At 35.8% G+C, this 15692-nt stretch overlaps 1 protein-coding gene across 2 annotated transcripts in view; it reads left to right on the top strand.

Annotated features, from left to right (window-relative positions):
- The window catches only part of LOC121868288 (guanine nucleotide exchange factor subunit Rich-like), a 51182-nt gene extending 36026 nt beyond the window's left edge, over positions 1-15156 (top strand). For both annotated transcript variants that reach the window (XM_042368722.1, XM_042368720.1), the window contains 7 exons: positions 594-836; positions 2549-2747; positions 4144-4232; positions 4491-4662; positions 7997-8187; positions 9031-9206; positions 13428-15156. In XM_042368722.1, the coding sequence (XP_042224656.1) occupies positions 594-836; positions 2549-2747; positions 4144-4232; positions 4491-4662; positions 7997-8187; positions 9031-9206; positions 13428-13911 (1554 nt within the window). In that variant the 3' untranslated portion in view covers positions 13912-15156. The remainder of the gene's footprint in view (positions 1-593; positions 837-2548; positions 2748-4143; positions 4233-4490; positions 4663-7996; positions 8188-9030; positions 9207-13427) is intronic.
- The last annotated feature ends 536 nt before the right edge of the window (positions 15157-15692 follow it).

Raw genomic sequence — 15692 nt, 5'->3', positions numbered from 1 at the left:
CATTTGGAATATACTATTTTGGGATTTTCTACTCCTAAAAGATTTAAGTGTACTGATGTATATGAAAGAAAAAATATATATGCTAAATTCCAGTCAAAAACTATTCCCAATGGATATACACTAGCACTTTGGATGGTGAGTACAGATTGTGTTGTATTTTAGCTCATATTGTAGGCTTTTAATGCATGTTTCCTGTGGGCTCTTAGGTTCAATGGCACAGTATCTAGGTTGTCTAAGTGGTTTGTGTATGTGTTAGTTTGGGTTTGTGGTCCCTGGGTCCATATGCATTGGATCTTCATATTAGACCTTCTAGTTTTCTAGCAAGGTTTACCTTACAATGAACAGAAAACTTCAGTTCTCTTATTAACATAAACACCCAGATCTTTCTCACATCTTGTTTCATTTAGGGAAATGTGTTCATCATGTTAGTTGTAGCCACTAGTGAGAGCTATGTACATGAGCCACCTAGTTCTGGGCTCAATCATAAAATGGGATTTCAAGATCACTCCATTATTTTTTATATACTTATGTGCATGTTAATTTCATATGAAAATTGCTTAAAGATGATGATAACATCGTCACTGCTTCCTCAGGTTCTACGTGGACGGTCGTTCTCATCGGCTTCTGCTCCTAAGATTGCTTTGGGAGACAGTGGCTCAGTGGCACATCAGTCTGTTTTGAGAACCACTTCAGATTCAGCCAAAGTTTTACCTGAAATTAATAGACAAAGTCAGGCTGTACCTGCTGCCCGAAAACGTTCGAGTAATTCAATAAGCAAAGATGTGTCCACTGCAGAAGAATTCTTTCTTGATGTCATTCTGCAGAGACATGCCAAGGTGTGTGCTTGTACTGGTACTTTTGTCCCATGTGTAGTAAGTATGATATACTACTGTATTGAAAGACAGACAGATAATTAGATGCTAGTACTGTATACTGTATATAAGGAAGTCATTTCATAATATACATAAAGTATTACTGTTGTGTAATTTCTACATGATATCTTTGAAGGAAGTACAGTACAGTACAGGTATTCCTTGCTGTACATCAGACCTGCATTCTTGAAAAGTGAGACATTAAATGAAACTAATTACAGTATAGTAAATACAAATTTACCATAGACCTAATGATCTAAATAGGGGTTATATTCTTAGGGGACATTTCTTGTCAAAATTTTCTCACCAAAATATTAAATAACAAAATTAGAGGCTAGCTGTGGAAGGGAGTGGTGGAGTTAATGAAACGAAGTTGCAGGATTGCTTGCCTCTTCATCTAAAGATGGACATTGGAAATATTGGTCCAATGACAGCTGAAAAGCTCTCTTCTTCTGTTTTTACAGCTTCTTGCAGCATTTAAGATCATTGATTATTGTATTAATTTTTGAACTGTACATCTGCATTCTCTGTTTGGACCACACTCACTGAAAATAGCAGGTAGGCCAAGCATTCTGATAGTGTCGACGGATCATTCAAATGCTTCAAAGCACCTTCAAATATCTAATTTAACCCCTATATTAATACTGTTCTTTGGTGTTTTCTTACCAGAAGTGCAAATATATTTTGCCAGGCATTTTCCACTTGTGTTACAGGGTTCTGGTAAAGTTTTACTCAAGTGAATGTGGCTTAAAGGTGTAAACTGATGCTGGGAAAGGGACGTGGCAGAGGAATTTGGTGGATGTTCGCTATTCTAAGGCTACTCAAAGTATTCCTCTACTCTTTTGTATTAAATTTTTTCCTATAATCCACCAATAACTTACAGTACAGTATCATCAAAACAGCATACATTACTGTATAATAAGGTATACAGTATCTATAAAGAACTTAACCCTTAAACTCCAGGTTAGGGTGCTGCTGGCAGTACCCCGCCACGTAGGGATAAATTGAGAACAAATCAACTAAAAAAAAAAGAGGTGGGAATAGGCGTACGTTCTGGAACGTCACCCGGGGCGCTGGTCGGACGTTCTGGAACGTCACCCGGGGCCCTAAGAGTTAATCATTAATTTGTAAATATAAAAAAAATTATGCCTGGCGGGCTGTTGCACTGTATGAAGGCCACATTATATTAGTAAGTGATATAACAACACTTCCCAAGTTATTAATACGGAAATGGATAGCATCATTTCAGTATAGCTGCTTAATGGCTGCAGTCACTATATGGTTGCTGCCACATTTGTTTTGTCTAGCCTTATTTATATCACATCAAGACTGCTGGTCTTCCACATCTTGTACTGTACTTCAAACACAGTATTCAAATTATTATATTTTTCCCACTTCTCTAAATATTTGATATTATTTGTGATTCAGTCTTCTCTTTTTTATATTCCTTATTCTTTCTAAAAAATACTTTCAAGCCAAGATTTACTATAAAGCTTCACTTATAAGCAGGCATTTTCAAGGAAACTTCCTTTATATAGCATATATTTTTACATATCTAGAAATTTAATTTTTATCAGTGGGAGAAAGAAGCCTTTTTTTTTTTATGTATGCCATTCATTACTATATGTAGCAGTACTATTCATTTGTGGCACATTTTGTTGATTAATTTTCCACAGAAATTACTACTTGGGTGTCGTCTGCGAGATTTAGGTACAATGGCCGCCCATTTAGACTTCCCGTTGGTGTCATGGCTAAGAAGAGAGCGAAGTAGAGCATCCCGTGTTGATGATTTTGTAGCATCGTTAAAGCAGATACACAGAGACTTCTCATGGCCCTACCCATCCGTCCCAACATCTCATATTCGACGTTATTCTGGTAAAGGGCCATGTTTTTAGTCTGCAGTCCAAAATAGTTTTACTAGTTAAACGTCCTTTTGTTGGACAGCCGTAGTTTTTAGTTCTTGTTATGTTTGTAAAAATAAGTATCAGTAGCTGTAGTACTATAACCATTAGAGAATAAGGCTATTGTGTAAAGTTATCTAATCCAGTGAGTGAAAATTGCAAGGCTTCCAGTACTTTGGTGAGGCTACCCTGGTAGTAAATCCAACACCACCTTTCACCTGCTTGCTTAGAGCTCATAAATTGCTTCATATTTGAAATATAATTTTATATTTTCTTTATCAAGCCATTCCTATTATAAAAGAGGGTACAGTAACTGTGCCTGATCTAGAGAGAAAGTCACCTACTCAGGATTAATGTACATCTCCTCCCCAGTCTAGAAGGATGGGGCTGGTAGCCAAAAATAAAACAGAACAGAATATTTTTGACACATCGGGGATTATTGAGAGGTAGTTCTTCAGTTTCTAAGGTTTATTGGCATTGTTTGCCGATCATATGAGTCCAAGTTACTATGTTTGCAGGAATGACTAGCCTTGTGGCATCATGCAGTATATCTTTCAATATTGACAAAATATAGTTAGTTAATATTGAATAATATTACTGAAAATAAAATGTGCAAGTTATTATTTCATTTTCCCACATAGCTACATAATGTTCCTCACCTGTGAGGTGACTTGGTGTACAGATGACAATGCCACAGATACAGTCTAACAACATAATCATATTTTTAACAGACATAAATCTAAAGGACAATTAAATGTAGTCATTGACATACCCCCAGTTGGATTGCCTTGACTGTGGTGTTGCCCCATGTACTGAGTCGCCTGTGAGGTGAGGAACATTACATATGCAAGCGACTGTACATAATGTAATATCTTACAAAAATGAAAACCAATACAGCTTCTATTTTACTGGCATGTTTAGATGACTTTTATCTAAAAAAAATTTTTAAAGTTAGAAACATGGGGAGCTTTTTTATAGACGATTTTTTATGGGTATTATAAATATAGCAAATTAGTGTCCTGGAAGGGGAATTGGTATGGACATCTATAGTATTCTAATACTTTCTTAATGAAAATACTCTCACCACTGCAGATTACAACACCAAAACTCATTTCATATAAAATTTGAGCTTTTTAAATTTGCATTAAGTCTCACCAGTTTGGAAAAAGTCCACGGAGAAGTTAGTAACATTAACATTCAACAGAAAATGTAACAATATGTATATCACTTTTTTCAGCTTTACGGCTAAAAATCCTCTCTGCTACAGTAAAAAAAAAATTGCTTGATATACCATAAATATTAGCTATCCAATATGAGGTTGTATAATATATCCAGTAGCTTCATTACCCAATTATTTTGTTTTCCAACAGTATCATCTCTTCGTTCTGTTGCAAGCCCAAATGAGAGGTCAGTTCTTGTGGAGGAGAGGATGCACGGTCTCTCCATCACTGTGCCAAAGGCAAGTCCAGGAAGGATTATAAAATGCCCATATTCCTGTGTTTGTCTTTTTAGCTCTTTCAGGAGGTGATACATAGATCAACATACCTTTTACATCTAAGCTGACAGAATGAAGGCTCAGCTAGTTGATGGGATTTCCGGATCATGCACCATTTTTTGTGGCCTTCAGTTAGTGATAATAAATTAGAAATCATTGGCATTGGTACAAAAAATAGATGATACAGATATGTGTTAGAGTTAATCATCTGTGCTTTAGCAGGTTGCTTCCCTTGGTACGGGTGAGATTGGCGACAGCGGGTACTTGAGTCAAGCAACGGGAGACACTCACACAGTAACTCCCCAGCATGGCCCCCACTCTCCTACTAGCCCATATTCTATATCGGAGGTGGTTCCTCGACAAGCTCTTCTGCTGCCACAGTCTCCCAGAGCTGGTCAGTGTATGTTAGTTCTAAAGACTTATCATTAGAGTAAATTAATTACTGTATCAATAAAGTCATATGAATTATTTTTAGTACCCTACTGTACAGAGAAGGGATATGATGTAGATCATCCAAAATACCAGGTGTTGAAGAACTCACTTATTTCTAAGGCTTCTGTTATCATATGTAATCTGTAATCACTCGGGAACTGTTGGTAGCACACCGATGGAAAATAATAGAAAAATATAAAACTATTACAACCATTAAGATCTTACTAAGAAATTGTAGAAGTTTCAATTAACCCTCAGCTCCCAGGTGACGTTCCAGAACGTCTCATCAGCGCACCCCAGGTGATGTTCCAGAACGTCTGCCTATTCCCGCTTTTTTTTTTTTTAGTTGATTTTTCTCGATTTATCCCCGCGCGGGGAGGTACTGCCAGCAGCACCCTAACCCGGGACTTAAGGGCTAATAAAGAAGAATACAGTAATCTCCTCATTAACTGGAATAATTAGTGCAGAGTGTTTCCGGGTATTGAGAGAATTTCTTTCATCTCCGGAAAGAAATGCGCATCTACAGAATTTTTTCAGGCATTGGTGAATGTTTTTGCATCTAAGCTACACATCTGGCACAGAGCACCATTGGTACGGGGGTTTAGCTGCAGTCGGACAGCCACAGAGCGGTACAGTAAGTCCTCGTATAATGTCGGCGTGCTTAACGTCGTTTCAGTACCATGTCGCTTATCTTTAGATACCAAAAATTCATTTAACGTCCCGATGACTCAGTACAACATCGTTTAGTGTCATCACGGACTACTTTTTACGGAGCAAACAACAACAGAGGAGGAGGAGGAAACGGCAGCGGAGAAACCCCAGTCAGAGCAGGAGGAGGAAGAGCCTGCCGCAGAGTCAGTGACTCACCACCCTCCTCCGCTCCCGCCCTCCTCCGCTCCCACCCTCCTCCGCTCCCACCCTCCTCCTCTGCTCCTGCCATACTCCTCCCCTCCCGCCATCTGCCTCCTCCGCTCCACTAACCACCACACACTTGCTCTACCACCTCCGCCCATCGGTTAGTACCAATACAAACTTAGTACAGGTTGAACCTCCCTAATCCGGCACCCTTTGGACCTGACCTGTGCCGGACTATAGAATTTTTCGAACCACAGGTGGTCTTTGTAAAATACATAGTATTATTGATGCGCCATTCTGCGCATCATATTTAAAGTTTTGCACCTAATGTTTCTCTGGGCACGCTACACTGTCCTAAGGGCAAAGTTGTACTGTACATGTACAGGGGGCACTCAAAATAATGTACTAAATGATTACTAAATTTTTTGTCTAGTGCAAACTACAGCATGTTTATAGTCAAATTAATCACTATCTTATAAGAATTCCAGCAATGTAAATTATATTCTCCCCGGTCACTTCTGTGACATTTTATAAGCAAAAAACATAAACTCAATCTAAAGGACACAAATAAACAAATAAATACTTCACTAGACCTTCGGCACCAACTGTCAAACATGTCCCCCCCATTTTCCCAGCCAGGCTTTGGTGTTCTAGGCTTAAGGTTTTTATCTTATATAATGTCACAGACTAAAGTTAGGATAATATAATTTGTATTGCTGGAATCCTTGCAAGACAGCGAATAATTTGAATATAAACATCATATATTTTGCACAAGAGATAAAAAATTTTGCTCTTTGTATGTCAAATGCGAGCTATAGCATGTTTATATTCAAATTAATCACTATCTTATAAGAATTCCAGCAATGTTAATTATATTCTCTCATGTCAGTTTAGTGACATTTTATAAGAGAAAAACTTAAAGTCACTCTTAAGGACAGATAAATAAATAAGCACTAGACCTTGGCATCAACTGTCAAACATATCACCTCACCTCCCTCTCCCACCCCCCTCCCACCCCCCTACCCTCCATCTTCCCAGCCAGTAAACAGACCATTTCACGTCCCATAATTTTAGCTGTGTTGATTTATGAATGTTTGTTTAAACATAATACTACAAAAAACAATGTTTTGTTTATTCTAGGAGATGGGCTGAGGTGCATCTGGGTAGACTCTCAGTCTTTTTAGTATTTTGTGTTTCTCTCAAGTACCAAACTAAATTATTCCATTGAAACAACACTTTGATTTAGTGCGAATTCGGTTTAAGTGCTTGGAACGTATCTCATGTTGTATCTCGTGTTATATCGAAGTTTTACTGTACAGTGTAATTGTAATAAATGAAAATAGATAAAAAATAATTCTCATTCTGCATTTAAAATGACAAAATAGTTACTGTACCTGTACATAAATTGGTGATGTTCACCTGTAAAGAAGAAAAAAATATCTGTACAGTAAATGAAATAATAAAATAAATATGCTTAGGAGGCATATTAAGGGTAAATAACAAGTGAAATATTACAGAAACACTTGAAATACCTAGGAACGCACCAAACTCCACGAGGACCAGATGTAAACACAGGGTATGCCGAACCATGGATACTAGAGCCGATGGGTACTTGCGGCCATCTGGCAAACTAAAATTTTGCCGGACGACTGGAGGTGCTTGACAATAGAGTACCGGATTAGGGAGGTTCAACCTGTAGTTGTATATGCATGCACTATTTTCTATAGAAATGGCAATGATTTTCTGTATATGTAATGTATTTCATGGGGCAAAGGGAGGCTCAGGAACATAACTCCCATATTTTATCTAATTCTTATGGGGAAAATTGATCCACTTCACGTTATTTCGTATAACGTCATGTTTTTAGGAATGTAACCCCGACATTAAGCGAGGATTTGCTCTATTTATTTGTGCAAACACTGCTGTACGTTTACTGTACAATAAACTCTCTAACCTGTACTCACTTAATCCGGATCCCTTTGCAAAATGAACTGGGATCCAGCACCGAACACATTTATCCTCAACCCGGAAAAACAAGGAAATTCCGGTTAGTATAGAGGAAAGTTCATGTAAGTGGTGGCTGTCGCTGTGACGGAATAGTCGCAGAAATACTGAAAGTATCAGAACAAGTCACCGTGTTGACGGTGACCCTGTTGATCAACGCAATTATGAAAAAATATATTGTTAGTGGGGCCAGGTATAGTAGAAAAAGTAGCTGCACACATACTATTTTAATATCCAAAGTGTGTCAGAGGTAGCTATCCAAATCATGAGCCATTTTCTTCCACCAAAAAAAAAAAGTTTCGGGATACAGTACAGTATCCCCTTAATTGACAACTATTTAAAACTTTTCATGGTGGTAAAATTGTTGGTCTTTTGTACAGAAAACTAATAGACTAAGCAAGTACATTACTTAGTTTTAATTGAAATTAATCTAACAGGTGATACAGCAAGTGTCATGAGTGAAGAAGGCACTACATATGGTGATGACACATCCAGTATATGTGGAGACTGGAGTCCTGAAAGTGGTGATCCAACACGGGATCTTCTGTCTAGACCTCCAGATCCTCCACCCCAAGCAACACCCAGACCACCCCCCCATGCAGAAGTTCAGCTTAGATACTTACTGCAGGTATATTTATGTATAGCCAATTACAAGTGACAAAAAGACTTCTTATAATGGATTCAATTTTTTTTTTGTAAAAATTATATATATATATATATATATATATATATATATATATATATATATATATATATATATATATATATATATATATATATATATATATATATATATATATATATATATATATATATATATTTGTTTTTTGTTTTCTATAATAAGATTTTTTAATGGAGGGTTAACTTTCCTTGCAGGGTGTGGGTCGCATTAGCTGTCGAAACATTTAGTATCATTTTTTTTTCTCCCTGGCTTCAGTTACGTGAGTCACTTTGTGAATGATGACTCCATTATTGAAGGATTGATCCTAAAATCCCATTTTGTGACTAAACTTAGAACTAGGTGGCTCAGATCCCTCATTCCTTGTGTGAGTTAGTGTGGAAGTCTGGTTGGAGTGACTGGAAGTTGATATCTGAGGGTAGAACTCAAAATAAAGCAAGTCACTCGTGATGTCATGTAGTGTATTATAAGGAAAACTTGTGATTCTACAATCTCTCTCGGGTTGCATATGAGAGGACAGACTAATCATAAGCCTTAGCCATTAATGTTAGGTCTCCTGGGTTGAGATCAATGGTTCAGTGAGCCCATTGCATGATTTGCGTAGTCCTGGACTCAGCCATAAAATGGAATTTCAAGATTACACTTGCATTTCTTGTATATTATGTTTTAGGTTATTTAGTTATTAAACTTTTCCCAGTTGATGCATTTTACTCAGTTTTAGAAACTTCTTATTGGCAGCAGTTTAAGTTTATGATATTTATAACTATTAAAAAGTTTTGAAATTTGGTGCAGGTACTTCTGGAGGCTGGGTGCCTGGAGTGGAGTGTGGTGGTTGCTGTGGTGCTACGAGATGCCCTGGCTGTGTTGAGAGTGGTGACACTGGCTCGGGCCTCCGACATCCCTGCTCAAGTCATAACTAGACTTACATCAGGCCTACAAGACTTGTTACATTTTACAAACACTGAATGGTGTGCAGTTCTATTGCAGTATTACTTATTAATTGATGATTTGATAATTTGAAGATAAGGGGCTTTGAAACCCCATTCTTTGTACCACTTTTATCATTGAATGACCATATTTCCCATCATATTAGACACACCTTTTATTTAGCAGAGAACATAAGTTTACATTAAGGATGTATAATGTCACCATGAGTGTTCAGTGTTTCCATGGATGGGGTAGCAAGAAAGGTGAAAAACATGATTGTTAGAGAAGGAAGCAAGTTTGATAAATAGGAATACAAGATGCAGATGACAGGTGGTTCAGCTGCTGTTTGCCAAGGATACTGCTCAACTGAGTAGTTCAGAAGAAAATTTACAATTGTTAGTGAATGAGTTTAGAAGAGTGTGTACTAGGAGAAGGTAATTATGAATGTGAAAAAGAGTAAAGTAATGAAAAACAGTTGGAGAAAAGAATTGAATAAATAAATATCAACTTGAATGGAGATAGGGTGGAGGAATTGAGGTCCAGTACAGTATTTACGATATCAGAGTGGATGTATCAGGAAACTAGGTAAAAAAATTTAAACATTAAAAAGCAGAGGGAAGAAAGGTAATATGTGCATTTATAAATTAATGGAAACAGAGAGAACTTTCTGAAGAAGCAAATATGGGGATCTGTTGAGGAGTTCAGACAGATTCAGATTTACCCCAGGAACTGTTGAGCTGACATTTATTGAGTATACTGGAGAACATAATGTTGGGATCACTACGAAGCAAAGAATAAAAAATGTTGACTTTAGATGGAGATAGGGAAAAGAATGTGGTGTTGAACAATGAAATGACCAGGATTTACTAAGGTGGTCTGAACATACTGAGAGAATGGAAAATTAAAAATGGCAGTAGAGAGGAAGAGCTGAAGAAGGTGATGGAAGGATAAAATGAATGAATCACAGTACAGTAAAGCCTCCGATAACAACGGGTCGACCAACAACTTTTCATATTTAAAACCCAAGTTAATTTAGGACCCAATTCAATTTACGTCCTTATTTCATTCGTATTTACGATCAAAATATAATAAAAATAAAATAAAATTACATTTTCATATAAATAATAACTAAATCCCGACATGTATTATAAAAAAAAAAATTATTGTAAAAAAAATGAAGAGCGCCTTGCGCAAAGAAGCTGCCTGGCTAATGAGAGGTAAACAACAGTCGGAGCTTGGTGGGCCTTTTGTTTTCACGCATCTGGAACGGAGAAAAACTTTCTCAAGTTTCTTACATGATTTTTGCATCCCTATTCAACATGAGCAAGAGAGCAAGTGATGGTAGTGTTGGTTCAAAAGCTAATAGAAAGTGTATTAGCTTAGCCGAGAAACTAGAAACTAGATGTGTTAAAACGATCTGAAAAAGGTGAGAGGTCTATGGAGCAAGCAATGAACATATTTTCTGAAGTGGATCCATTAACAGAACAAAGCATTAAAATTTAAATAAATGCAAATGACCTCTACATAAGGATGTATAAAGAGAAAAGAAAGCAGCTGTGCAAGGTTCTTTCGACAGCTTTATTATTCGAAGGCCTAAACCATCAACTTAAGCTACACCACCAAATTCAGCATCATAAGCAGCTTCAACTTCAGGTTCAATAACAGTTTCAACAACAGCTTTATGGAAAGCTATAGCTTCAGCCAGAGTTGAACCTACAGCTTCAGCCAGAGTTGAACCTGATGACTTCGTCATCTGAATAAAAACTCACACAATATTCATAGGCTGTCCTTATGTTTTAGACTTAGCCACCATTGATGAGTAGTATTTTTGTTTTACATTCGTAAGTATTATTTAAAACATAAATGAACAGTAAATAAGTGTTGCTTTCATATTCATATGTAGAGAAATGACGATATGTTTTCACATGTACGCACTTACTGTTCATACGTTGGCGTTCCCAATCGTCTCGCTTTATTTCTTTACCATTAGTGGTTAACTACTTCTAGTGTTCCATTTATAAACATTATATAACATTACTTAAAACATACATACAGGCATTCAATTTTTTGAAATTAAGTTCACTACAGCTACAACCAGGGTCTTATTTCTTCAGTTTCTTATGTGGAACCATCATCACTCACGAAAACAATGCTGTCTTGTCTCCTCTTGTGTGTTTTAATATTCTACGTATTATTAATGAATTGCATTGTTCATTTCACATATATAAACATTAATTCAATCAAATACATATTCAGTAATAAACACTAATGAATCTTTTGTACATATTCTTAAGATAAATGACTTTTCTTGAGTGCGCACGTTCTGTATATATTGGCGTTCCACTATCAGTCTCACTTTTTCTTTAATATCAGTGGTTACTTCTACTTTACATTAAATAACATTAATTAAAACATACATATTTTTTTTTACATTAATCTTACTACAACAACAACCAGGGTCTTATTTTTTTCAGTTACAAGTGGATAACTGGCATTATGGGTGTAAACACTGACAACAATGCCGTCTCTTATCCTCTTGTGTGTTTTAATATTCTACGTATTATTAATGAATTGTTTTGTTCATTTCGCATACGGTATATAAAGATTAATTCAATCAAATACATATTCAGTAATAAACAATAATGAATCTTTTGTACATACAGTATTCTTAAAAAGATAAATGACGCGGTATCCTTAAATGCGCACGTATGTATATGTTGGCGTTCCCAATCCATCTCTTTTTTTTTTTTGCCATTAGAGGTTAGCTACTTCTATTGTTCTATTTATTAACATTAGATAACGTTACTTAAAACATATATATTAATTTTTTTACATTAATTTTATTACAGCTACAACCAGGGTCTTATTTTCTCGTGTAGAACTATCGTCCCGGACTACCGGCTGTAAACACAAACGAAAACAATGGCGTCCCATCTCCTCTTGTGCGACCATTTTATTATTAATTTATATTGTATAAGGTGCATTCAAAAACATTATTTAAAGAATATATCTTGATAAAATCACACGGGAAAAGGGAAACAACTGAGCACCTTAGCTTTCGTCTTTATTCAAGACATCTTCAGTTGCCTCTGAAGATGTCTTGAATAAAGACGAAAGCTAAGGCGCTCCGTTGTTTCCCTTTTCCCGTGTGATTTTATCAAGATTTATCTTATCCACGTTTTCATTGTGGATCTACATGAATTAAAGAATATAGTTTGCAATTATCGTTAATTTTATTGTTTTGGGGGGGAAAAGGGGGTAAAAAGCCACACAAAATATATGAAAAGGTCACACTTGGGAATGCATCTCATATATTATTGCTTTATTTTAATGGTATTTATTGATTCGTGATAACACGATTCACCTTACATTGCAATATTGGAGGACACATTAACGTCGTTATTCGAGCTTTACTGTACTGTACTAGGATAATGTAGGATGGATGCCCAGAAAGTTAGAGACCATGTGAATGATGGAAGAGTATTGTACTGAAAAGTTTATGGTTAAGTGACAGCAGTTAGAATTCCTTGATGAAGATTAGTGAAATAAGTTTGTTTTTGTTCATGATTGAGGCCATCCGACAGCATAGTAAGAAAGGGCTTAATTAGATAGTTACTTACCACTTTGTTGTCAGTTGAATTTTTAATAGATGAAACTTTTATACTCCATATTGGAAAAATAAATTAAATTAATGATAATGATTATGAAAAGTATATATATATATATATATATATATATATATATATATATATATATATATATATATATATATACAGTGGGGTATGCTATAACGAATCTAATTGGTTCTAGAACCTTGTTCGTTATAGCATTCGTTCGTTATAGGATTAATCTGTTCCAGGCCCCCAAATACAACCACTTAACACTGAAAAATATAATATAAAATTGTAAAAAAGTGCATAAATATGCATCTAAACCCCTGAAATAACCAATATCATTAATACTTGTAATAAAAAAACAATAAATTAGTAAAAAAAAAAAAATAAAATAATGTTCGTTGTAGGAGTTTCGTTCGTTATAGCATTCTCAATTTTATAGGTAAAACCGTTCGTTATAGGAATATTCGTAGTAGGATCCGTTCGTTATAGCATACCCCACTATATATATATATATATATATATATATATATATATATATATATATATATATATATATATATATATATATATATATATATATATATATATATATATATATATATATTGAATTATGATTTATTTATTTATTTTATTTTTTCTCTCCAGCTTGGGGTACCAAAATTTTCTTGGAGCTATAATGAGTCAAGTTAAAGTATTGGAAAGGCTAGCCAGTACAAGAGAGATATCTAGGACTCCAAGTCCCCCTTCTTCTCGTCCTCCCTCAACTAGCCATGAATCCGAGCCTTCACCCATCCAGGAGGCCTCCCTCAGGTCTTCCGTGCAAACTTCATCTCCACCACTTTCTCATCAACAAAACCAACAACACCAATCATTAAAACAGCAACAGCAGTTGCAAAGTCAACAGCCTGTTCAACAATCACAACAGTTGCCTCAACAGCAACAGATTCAGCAGCCATTGCCACATCCCAGCCTACCACGAATGTCTTTACTACCATGCCAAACATCAGTTGCAGGGGAAACTCTACCCGAGGAGACATTATCTCAAGCTTCTGAAGAAGGCCTTTTGGATACAGAAGGTGATGTTACTCCTGTTGAGGAAGGGGGTAGTGCTGCATGTGTGATTTCATAGTGTATGAATTGACTACAGCTCACTGAAGCTTTAAAAGTAAAAGTGACATTTACTGTATCTGATTTTTTTCAGGTACATAATGTGCAGTTCTGTTGTGTTTTGTACATATTAAAATTGTTTGCCCTCTTGAAGTTGAGGCAAACATCCAATACAAAATTTGATAATGTGGTTCCATAATCCTCACCATCACTATTGCCTCAGTTGTTGTGAGAGAATGTGCTTGTACCTTGTCAGATTTGACTAAAAGAAGACATTTTTAATTATTGCTATTCACATTACTGAATTTAGATGAAGTTCGGTAACACCTGCTGGTACAATTTGAATAACAAGATCAGTGATGTTAAGTTATAGACTCACATAACAATCATAACACTCAAGTGTCAGTGTTTTGTTAATGCAAGAAGAATTAGCATTCAGCCATTTGGTGTTTTTATCACTGAAAGAGGATGTGTGAGGACCAGCTAGCTTTTTCAAGACACCTCACAGTGATTGATTGGTGCTTGCTGCCATAACTCCCAGTCCTTTATAAATGTGCGTTAGTTCCCAGTTGGCTGTCTGAAGGAGACTTAATAGTCTTTTTGTGATACCTTTTAACCCTGATTTTCATAAGAACATCAAAATCTTGAAGTAACTCAAAGTTTTGTACAATGAGAACATGATGCTTTTATTTTCCATATTCTGCCAGTTTCAAGCCAAAAATTTACTGAATTAATTCAACACATTTGCTCATAATTAATGGCTTGTAGAATATGGTGTTGATAATGAAAACCCTGATGATGTAGATTAGTTCTAGCAGAGATATTGGTGCTGTTACATAATTGTTTATAGTGATGTGAAAATCATGGATGTTTCATATCTAGAATTAAATTCACTTTGCATAGAAGTTGATATACTGTATTCTGCTGCAATATAGGGAAGCCTGTCAACTAATATTGTTTTGTAAAGTCTTCAACAAAATATTCTGTACCTTGTCTGCTATAGTAACTACAATGTGTTTAAGGAGAGCCTTAGTTAAGGGATTCATATTATAAAGTATCCTGAAGTAGAATTTTTTAACATAATTAAGAAACTTTCTTGTGTTTACACAGTGTGCTCAACCATTAAAAGCTAGATAGGAAGTTTAGAATATTAACAAAGAAACAAACAGGGAGCAGAGAAGTAAAAGAAAGCTGTGTCAGGTAATGCAATCCAAAATATATATTTTTTCATTAAAATGAATATAAACACTGAGAAAAATATAAAAGATATTTTTGTGTTTTTCAGAGCATTGGAGGTGTAAAAGAGAGGAATGATACTAAGGCTATATGGCTAGTGATAAGGCAATAAGATAATGATAAAGCAAGGGACAGTGTGACAGGTTATGGGATAGCATACCAGTAAAACAAATCCACTCTTAATACATTACTGTCATATTGTAAGATTGAAGAGATGGAATGTACCGGGTACCTAATAGCAGAACCTATGACCAGAGGGAAGGGGAAAGTCTTGGGGTTGAGGGGGAACATCACTCCTTATGTTGACCATCTAGAGATGCACCTCTGAAGTAGTTAGGCCATTTTTTTTCCTAACAAATGGCTCAATCCTGGCATGGTTTCCCCAAATAAGGTCCCTGTTCTGGTAAAGCTTCCCTCATGCCAATATTTGGACAAGAATTCCTTAAGGTCTGTTTCTCTGACTTATGGTTTATTTTTCTTCTGATATTTCCTGTGGTTGGACTATTGTTTAATTTTCATCTCTGACTGTGGTCTATCTTCAACAACTAATAATGTCACTTGGCATCA

The sequence above is a fragment of the Homarus americanus genome, unplaced genomic scaffold, assembly GCF_018991925.1.
Source record: "Homarus americanus isolate GMGI-L3 unplaced genomic scaffold, GMGI_Hamer_2.0 scaffold19318, whole genome shotgun sequence".
Taxonomy (NCBI): domain Eukaryota; kingdom Metazoa; phylum Arthropoda; class Malacostraca; order Decapoda; family Nephropidae; genus Homarus; species Homarus americanus.
Note: the sequence above shows the minus strand (reverse complement) of the source record. Positions and strands in the feature narration are given on the sequence as shown.